The sequence below is a fragment of the Somniosus microcephalus genome, unplaced genomic scaffold (genome assembly GCF_052327205.1).
Source record: "Somniosus microcephalus isolate GS21.2 unplaced genomic scaffold, FLI_Smic_1.0 scaffold1338, whole genome shotgun sequence".
NCBI classification, from domain to species: domain Eukaryota; kingdom Metazoa; phylum Chordata; class Chondrichthyes; order Squaliformes; family Somniosidae; genus Somniosus; species Somniosus microcephalus.
The window spans coordinates 22,117-31,629 of record NW_028226525.1 but is presented as its reverse complement, the minus strand read 5'-3'; the positions used below and the strand labels follow the sequence as shown (position 1 = coordinate 31,629).

General features: G+C 51.8%; 1 protein-coding gene across 1 annotated transcript in view; it reads right to left on the bottom strand.

The window, feature by feature from the left end:
* Positions 1-2,025: 2,025 nt before the first annotated feature.
* Positions 2,026-9,513, bottom strand: part of pick1 (protein interacting with prkca 1) — a 29,096-nt gene continuing 21,608 nt past the window's right edge. Inside the window, exon 7 of the mRNA XM_085981137.1 lies at positions 2,026-2,412. Coding sequence (XP_085837263.1) covers positions 2,192-2,412 — 221 coding nt within the window. The 3' untranslated portion in view covers positions 2,026-2,191. The remainder of the gene's footprint in view (positions 2,413-9,513) is intronic.

Sequence of the window (9,513 nt, the reverse complement as noted above, 5' to 3'; positions counted from 1 at the left end):
CTTGGCCTCCAAGAAAAAGGACAGCGTGTGAGCGAGTGTGCAGCCATGTGTTTGGCAGACGTGCCTACCAGAGTTGAATAGCTGTTAATGTCTGCAAGGTGTGAGATGTGGAAGTGGCTTTTAGTAGATGGGCATAGTTGGTGGGTGAGTGTTGGGGATTTGGCGGTTTACAGAGTGAGGTTGAGATGGTGGGATGTGGCGGTTTTTGAAGCAGCTGCTCACCCTGACCACCCGAGTGAGGGAGCTGAACTTCTTGCAGCACTGGGTGTGAGTCCTGTGGACCACGCTTCTGGACGAGACATACTGGGCCACCTCCCTCTGAACTCCTGCGGCAATGGCCCCCTGCGAGTGTCCAGGAAGAGCAATGCCCGTCGGCGTTCCACAGCCGCACGCAGAGCCTCCAAAGCCTGGTCGCTGAACCGGCGAGCTCTCGCCCTGGTCCTCTGATCAGCCATCAGTTGCTTGAATGAAGACTTGCAGCTCCTTGCAGGCCCAGTTCACAAGCAGCAATGATCAGGGTGAGGCTGTGCAGCATCGATCAGGGTGAGGCTGTGCAGCATCACTGAACCTCCCCTTTAATAACTGGACGGCGCCAGTCTGTCTGAGGACTTGTAATTGACAGCGCCGGAACTCCCCTCCCCTCAGAGCCCCACTCGCCCTCGATCCCCTCTCCTCTCCCCCCTTGCCCTCGATCCCCTCTCCTTTCCCCACCTCGATCCCCTCTCCTCCCCCCCCTCGATCCCCTCTCCTCCTCCTCGATCCCCTCTCCACTCCCCCTCCTCGATCCCTTCTCCTCTCCCCCTCCTCGATCCCTTCTCCTCTCCCCCTCCTCGATCCCTTCTCCTCTCCCCCCTCCTCGATCCTCTCCTCTCCCCCTCGATCCCCTCTCCTCTCCCCCTCCTCGATCCACTCTCCTCTCTCCCCCTCCCCGATCCCCTCTCCACTCCCCCTCGATCCCTTCTCCTCTCCCCCTCCTCGATCCACTCTCCCTCCTCGATCCCCTCTCCTCTCTCCCCCCTCCTCCTCCTCGATCCCCTCTCCACTCCCCCTCCTCGATCCCTTCTCCTCTCCCCCTCCTCGATCCCCTCTCCTTCCCCCCCCCCCGACCACCCCGAGGCCGCAACGGTTCAAGAAGGCAGCTCACGACCACCCTCTCAAGGGCAACTAGAGATGGGCAATAAATAAATGAATTTTGAAGAGTGAGAGCGTATTCTGAGTTGGTCCTACAACATGCACAGTACATTGGTGTTATTTGCCAGACTCGACTATTCCAGTGTTCCCCTGGCCAGACTCCCATCTTGCACTCTCAATGATCCTAACACGCAGCAAGTCCCGTTCACCCCATCACCTTGACCTACATTGGCTCCCGGTTCACCAACAACCTTCCCACTTAGCTACATGGGCCGCGCGGCTGACTGGAGGTCCCGCGCAGGCCGCTTACCGGCTTTTGAATGGGAGATTTTACGCATGCGCAAAATTTTGAATGGGCCGCGCAACCTGTTAAAGGGACCGCGCACCCCCAAAAAAATGTAAAATTCTGATCCTCATGTTAAAATCCCTCCATGGACTCACCGCTTCCTATCTGAACTCGGCAGTGAGCGCGCGCGCTGTGAGTGCTCCTAATCCGGGAGGGTGAACCCTGTCTGTTCTCTGAGAGCAGTAGTGTTAGCACTGTGAGCTCTGGAGCCTGGCTGTCACAATGAATGGATCAAATTACACATTGCAAAGATCTTGATTACACTCCAGCAGGCAGGATCAAATTACACATTCCAGACAAACTGTTGGGTGTGTCTTGTCCTCCAAGGGGACCAATCAGAAATGTGGTGTTGCAAATAGACATGCCAGTATTGTTAGCTTCACACATATGTACAGGGCAGCGTCGCGATTCCGAGGACAGGAGCTGTGGAACTTCAGGCAAGTGGTGCGAGGCTACAAGCTGGACTCCACATCCCACCTCTAGAGGCTCAGACAGAAAGGACGCACTAAACAGGAGACATTGAAACAACTACACACATGTACAAAAGGGCAGGTCCATAAAGTATTTGTATTTATCTCAAGGAGCGGACGGGGATCAACGGTCGATCCAAGGGAAACATAAATAAAACAGATCATCACTCCAACTATACACGGCACATTTCTGTCCTGATTTAGTGTAAGGGCTCATTTCCCCCTCCAGACAGGAAAAGATATTCTATTCATCATCAAATAGTTTCTCTCCATTTTCCTCGTTCTCCTTCTCCTCCTCTTCCTCTGCGTCTGTGTAAATATCCTTTGGACTGTAGTTCAACATTGTTTTCGTCAAGTCGACCTCGATGGGAAAGACGTCGGCATTTTTTAAGACGGCGTAACACTCGTCATAGTACTTGGACATGGCCGAGACAAAACGCTGGAGCTGGAATACGATGTCCTGCACTGTGAGTGGGAACAGACCATAATCAGACTCAACACAGAGCTGTGAGGGACTGAGGGGGGGGGGGAATAGAGGGAGATGGATAGAGGGGGGGGGGATAGAGGGGGGACTGAGGGGGGGATAGAAGGGGGACTGAGGGGGGGCATAGAGGGGGACTGAGGGGGGGATAGAGGGAGATGGATAGAGGGGGGGGACTGAGGGGGGATAGAGGGAGATGGATAGAGGGGGGACTGAGGGGGGGATAGAAGGGGGACTGAGGGGGGGATAGAGGGGGACTGAGGGGGGGATAGAGGGGGACTGAGGGGGGGATAGAGGGGGACTGAGGGGGGATAGAGGGAGATGGATAGAGGGGGGGGACTGAGGGGGGGAGATAGAGGGGGTACTGAGGGGGGATAGAGGGGGGACTGAGGGGGGGCGGATAGAGGGGGGACTGAGGGGGGGTGGATAGAGGGGGGACTGAGGGGGGGATAGAGGGAGATGGATAGGGGGGGGGACTGAGGGGGGGAATAGAGGGGGATAGACAGGGGGAGGTGGATAGAGGGGAGACTGAGGGGGGGATAGAGGGGGTACTGAGGGGAGATAGAGGGGGGACTGAGGGGGGATAGAGGGAGATGGATGGGGGGGGGACTGAGAGGGGGAATAGAGGGGGGACTGAGGGAGATGGATAGAGGGGGGACTGAGGGGGGGGGGACAGAGGGGGGATAGACAGGGGGAGCTGGATAGAGGGGGTATTACATAGAATTTACAGCACCGATCCTTGTGGAACACTTCCACCTACCACCAGTCTGAGCAGCTACCATTAACCCCTACACTCGGTTCTGTTTTGTAGCCAGATTGCTGTCCATTCTGCATGTTCTGACCTTAGTCAGGAGTCCTCTATGCGGTACCTTATCGAAGGCCCTTTGAAAATACAAATATAGTACATCTACTGTCTTACCCTTGTCTACTCGTTCCGTTACTTCTTCAAATAATTCAGTAAAGTTGGTCAACATGACCTTCCCTTTTGAAATCCGTTCCGACTATTCTTTATTATATTTTCAGGTTCTAGATGTTATTCGATTACATCCTTGAGTAAAGATTCCATTATCTTTACCACCAACGTTAAGCTAACTGGTCCAGAGTTCCCTGGGCTTGTTCTATCTCCCTTTTTAAGTATAGGAATCACATTAGCTCCCCGTCAGTCCTCTGGCATTATTCACTTTTCTAATAATTTTTTATGTACCTCTGCTATCGCATCCCTCACTTCTTTTAATATGTATAGATGCAATATTATAGTATAAAGGGAGACTGAAGGGTGAGTGTAGAGACTGAAGGGAGAGTGTAGAGACTGAAGGGAGAGTGTAGAGACTGAAGGGAGAGTGTAGAGACTGAAGGGTGAGTGTAGAGACTGAAGGGTGAGTGTAGAGACTGAAGGGAGAGTGTAGAGACTGAAGGGAGAGTGTAGAGACTGAAGGGTGAGTGTAGAGACTGAAGGGAGAGTGTAGAGACTGCAGGGTGAGTGTAGAGACTGAAGGGTGAGTGTAGAGACTGAAGGGAGAGTGTAGAGACTGAAGGGTGGGTGTAGAGACTGAAGGGTGAGTGTAGAGACTGAAGGGAGAGTGTAGAGACTGAAGGGAGAGTGTAGAGACTGAAGGGAGAGTGTAGAGACTGAAGGGTGAGTGTAGAGACTGAAGGGAGAGTGTAGAGACTGAAGGGAGAGTGTAGAGACTGAAGGGTGAGTGTAGAGACTGAAGGGTGAGTGTAGAGACTGAAGGGAGAGTGTAGAGACTGAAGGGTGAGTGTAGAGACTGAAGGGAGAGTGTAGAGACTGAAGGGAGAGTGTAGAGACTGAAGGGAGAGTGTAGAGACTGAAGGGAGAGTGTAGAGACTGAAGGGTGAGTGTAGAGACTGAAGGGAGAGTGTAGAGACTGAAGGGAGAGTGTAGAGACTGAAGGGAGAGTGTAGAGACTGAAGGGTGAGTGTAGAGACTGAAGGGTGAGTGTAGAGACTGAAGGGAGAGTGTAGAGACTGAAGGGAGAGTGTAGAGACTGAAGGGAGAGTGTAGAGACTGAAGGGAGAGTGTAGAGACTGAAGGGTGAGTGTAGAGACTGAAGGGTGAGTGTAGAGACTGAAGGGTGAGTGTAGAGACTGAAGGGTGAGTGTAGAGACTGAAGGGAGAGTGTAGAGACTGAAGGGAGAGTGTAGAGACTGAAGGGAGGGTGTAGAGACTGAAGGGTGAGTGTAGAGACTGAAGGGTGAGTGTAGAGACTGAAGGGTGAGTGTAGAGACTGAAGGGAGAGTGTAGAGACTGAAGGGAGAGTGTAGAGACTGAAGGGCGAGTGTAGAGACTGAAGGGCGAGTGTAGAGATTGAAGGGAGAGTGTAGAGACTGAAGGGTGAGTGTAGAGACTGAAGGGTGAGTGTAGAGACTGAAGGGAGAGTGTAGAGACTGAAGGGAGAGTGTAGAGACTGAAGGGTGAGTGTAGAGACTGAAGGGAGAGTGTAGAGACTGAAGGGAGAGTGTAGAGACTGAAGGGTGAGTGTAGAGACTGAAGGGTGAGTGTAGAGACTGAAGGGTGAGTGTAGAGACTGAAGGGAGAGTGTAGAGACTGAAGGGAGAGTGTAGAGACTGAAGGGAGAGTGTAGAGACTGAAGGGAGAGTGTAGAGACTGAAGGGTGAGTGTAGAGACTGATGGCTGAGTGTAGAGACTGAAGGGAGAGTGTAGAGACTGAAGGGAGAGTGTAGAGACTGAAGGGAGAGTGTAGAGACGGAAGGGAGAGTGTAGAGACTGAAGGGAGAGTGTAGAGACTGAAGGGAGAGTGTAGAGACTGAAGGGAGAGTGTAGAGACTGAAGGGAGAGTGTAGAGACTGAAAGGTGAGTGTAGAGACTGAAGGGAGAGTGTAGAGACTGAAGGGAGAGTGTAGAGACTGAAGGGAGAGTGTAGAGACTGAAGGGAGAGTGTAGAGACTGAAGGGAGAGTGTAGAGACTGAAGGGAGAGTGTAGAGACTGAAGGGAGAGTGTAGAGACTGAAGGGAGAGTGTAGAGACTGAAGGGTGAGTGTAGAGACTGAAGGGTGAGTGTAGAGACTGAAGGGTGAGTGTAGAGACTGAAGGGTGAGTGTAGAGACTGAAGGGAGAGTGTAGAGACTGAAGGGAGGGTGTAGAGACTGAAGGGAGGGTGTAGAGACTGAAGGGAGGGTGTAGAGACTGAAGGGAGAGTGTAGAGACTGAAGGGAGAGTGTAGAGACTGAAGGGAGAGTGTAGAGACTGAAGGGAGAGTGTAGAGACTGAAGGGAGAGTGTAGAGACTGAAGGGAGAGTGTAGAGACTGAAGGGAGAGTGTAGAGACTGAAGGGTGAGTGTAGAGACTGAAGGGAGAGTGTAGAGACTGATGGCTGAGTGTAGAGACTGAAGGGAGAGTGTAGAGACTGAAGGGTGAGTGTAGAGACTGAAGGGTGAGTGTAGAGACTGAAGGGAGAGTGTAGAGACTGAAGGGAGAGTGTAGAGACTGAAGGGTGAGTGTAGAGACTGAAGGGAGAGTGTAGAGACTGAAGGGTGAGTGTAGAGACTGAAGGGTGAGTGTAGAGACTGAAGGGAGAGTGTAGAGACTGAAGGGAGAGTGTAGAGACTGAAGGGTGAGTGTAGAGACTGAAGGGTGAGTGTAGAGACTGAAGGGAGAGTGTAGAGACTGAAGGGTGAGTGTAGAGACTGAAGGGTGAGTGTAGAGACTGAAGGGAGAGTGTAGAGATTGAAGGGAGAGTGTAGAGACTGAAGGGTGAGTGTAGAGACTGAAGGGTGAGTGTAGAGACTGAAGGGAGAGTGTAGAGACTGAAGGGTGAGTGTAGAGACTGAAGGGTGAGTGTAGAGACTGAAGGGAGAGTGTAGAGACTGAAGGGTGAGTGTAGAGACTGAAGGGTGAGTGTAGAGACTGAAGGGTGAGTGTAGAGACTGAAGGGTGAGTGTAGAGACTGAAGGGAGAGTGTAGAGACTGAAGGGAGAGTGTAGAGACTGAAGGGAGAGTGTAGAGACTGAAGGGAGAGTGTAGAGACTGAAGGGTGAGTGTAGAGACTGAAGGGTGAGTGTAGAGACTGAAGGGTGAGTGTAGAGACTGAAGGGTGAGTGTAGAGACTGAAGGGTGAGTGTAGAGACTGAAGGGTGAGTGTAGAGACTGAAGGGTGAGTGTAGAGATTGAAGGGAGAGTGTAGAGACTGAAGGGTGAGTGTAGAGACTGAAGGGAGAGTGTAGAGAGTGAAGGGTGAGTGTAGAGACTGAAGGGTGAGTGTAGAGACTGAAGGGAGAGTGTAGAGACTGAAGGGGAGAGTGTAGAGACTGAAGGGTGAGTGTAGAGACTGAAGGGCGAGTGTAGAGATTGAAGGGAGAGTGTAGAGACTGAAGGGGTGAGTGTAGAGACTGAAGGGTGAGTGTATAGAGACTGAAGGGTGAGTGTAGAGACTGAAGGGTGAGTGTAGAGACTGAAGGGAGAGTGTAGAGACTGAAGGGTGAGTGTAAAGACTGAAGGGAGAGTGTAGAGACTGAAGGGTGAGTGTAGAGACTGAAGGGTGAGTGTAGAGACTGAAGGGTGAGTGTAGAGACTGAAGGGAGGGTGTAGAGACTGAAGGGAGAGTGTAGAGACTGAAGGGTGAGTGTAGAGACTGAAGGGAGGGTGTAGAGACTGAAGGGAGAGTGTAGAGACTGAAGGGCGAGTGTAGAGACTGAAGGGTGAGTGTAGAGACTGAAGGGAGAGTGTAGAGACTGAAGGGTGAGTGTAGAGACTGAAGGGAGAGTGTAGAGACTGAAGGGAGAGTGTAGAGACTGAAGGGTGAGTGTAGAGACTGAAGGGAGAGTGTAGAGACTGAAGGGAGAGTGTAGAGACTGAAGGGAGGGTGTAGAGACTGAAGGGTGAGTGTAGAGACTGAAGGGTGAGTGTCGAGACTGAAGGGAGAGTGTAGAGACTGAAGGGAGAGTGTAGAGACTGAAGGGAGAGTGTAGAGACTGAAGGGAGAGTGTAGAGACTGAAGGGAGAGTGTAGAGACTGAAGGGTGAGTGTAGAGACTGAAGGGAGGGTGTAGAGACTGAAGGGTGAGTGTAGAGACTGAAGGGTGAGTGTAGAGACTGAAGGGAGAGTGTAGAGACTGAAGGGAGAGTGTAGAGACTGAAGGGAGAGTGTAGAGACTGAAGGGTGAGTGTAGAGACTGAAGGGAGAGTGTAGAGACTGAAGGGAGGGTGTAGAGACTGAAGGGTGAGTGTAGAGACTGAAGGGAGAGTGTAGAGACTGAAGGGCGAGTGTAGAGACTGAAGGGCGAGTGTAGAGACTGAAGGGTGAGTGTAGAGACTGAAGGGAGAGTGTAGAGACTGAAGGGAGAGTGTAGAGACTGAAGGGTGAGTGTAGAGACTGAAGGGAGAGTGTGGAGACTGAAGGGAGAGTGTAGAGACTGAAGGGTGAGTGTAGAGACTGAAGGGAGAGTGTAGAGACTGAAGGGTGAGTGTAGAGACTGAAGGGAGAGTGTAGAGACTGAAGGGAGAGTGTAGAGACTGAAGGGTGAGTGTAGAGACTGAAGGGAGAGTGTAGAGACTGAAGGGTGAGTGTAGAGACTGAAGGGTGAGTGTAGAGACTGAAGGGAGAGTGTAGAGACTGAAGGGTGAGTGTAGAGACTGAAGGGAGAGTGTAGAGACTGAAGGGCGAGTGTAGAGACTGAAGGGTGAGTGTAGAGACTGAAGGGAGAGTGTAGAGACTGAAGGGAGAGTGTAGAGACTGAAGGGTGAGTGTAGAGACTGAAGGGAGAGTGTGGAGACTGAAGGGAGAGTGTAGAGACTGAAGGGTGAGTGTAGAGACTGAAGGGAGAGTGTAGAGACTGAAGGGAGAGTGTAGAGACTGAAGGGAGAGTGTAGAGACTGAAGGGTGAGTGTAGAGACTGAAGGGAGAGTGTAGAGACTGAAGGGAGAGTGTAGAGACTGAAGGGTGAGTGTAGAGACTGAAGGGAGAGTGTGGAGACTGAAGGGAGAGTGTAGAGACTGAAGGGTGAGTGTAGAGACTGAAGGGAGAGTGTAGAGACTGAAGGGAGAGTGTAGAGACTGAAGGGAGAGTGTAGAGACTGAAGGGAGAGTGTAGAGACTGAAGGGTGAGTGTAGAGACTGAAGGGTGAGTGTAGAGACTGAAGGGTGAGTGCAGAGACTGAAGGGAGAGTGTAGAGACTGAAGGGAGAGTGTAGAGACTGAAGGGTGAGTGTAGAGACTGAAGGGTGAGTGTAGAGACTGAAGGGTGAGTGTAGAGACTGAAGGGAGAGTGTAGAGACTGAAGGGAGAGTGTAGAGACTGAAGGGAGAGTGTAGAGACTGATGGCTGAGTGTAGAGACTGAAGGGAGAGTGTAGAGACTGAAGGGTGAGTGTAGAGACTGAAGGGAGAGTGTAGAGACTGAAGGGTGAGTGTAGAGACTGAAGGGTGAGTGTAGAGACTGAAGGGTGAGTGTAGAGACTGAAGGGAGGGTGTAGAGACTGAAGGGAGAGTGTAGAGACTGAAGGGTGAGTGTAGAGACTGAAGGGAGAGTGTAGAGACTGAAGGGAGAGTGTAGAGACTGAAGGGTGAGTGTAGAGACTGATGGGAGAGTGTAGAGACTGAAGGGTGAGTGTAGAGACTGAAGGGTGAGTGTAGAGACTGAAGGGAGAGTGTAGAGACTGAAGGGAGAGTGTAGAGACTGAAGGGTGAGTGTAGAGACTGAAGGGAGAGTGTAGAGACTGAAGGGTGAGTGTAGAGACTGAAGGGAGAGTGTAGAGACTGAAGGGTGAGTGTAGAGACTGAAGGGTGAGTGTAGAGACTGAAGGGAGAGTGTAGAGACTGAAGGGAGAGTGTAGAGACTGAAGGGTGAGTGTAGAGACTGAAGGGAGAGTGTAGAGACTGAAGGGAGAGTGTAGAGACTGAAGGGTGAGTGTAGAGACTGAAGGGAGAGTGTAGAGACTGAAGGGTGAGTGTAGAGACTGAAGGGAGAGTGTAGAGACTGAAGGGTGAGTGTAGAGACTGAAGGGAGAGTGTAGAGACTGAAGGGAGAGTGTAGAGACTGAAGGGAGAGTGTAGAGACTGAAGGGTGAGTGTAGAGACTGAAGGGTGAGTGTAGAGACTGAAGGGAGAG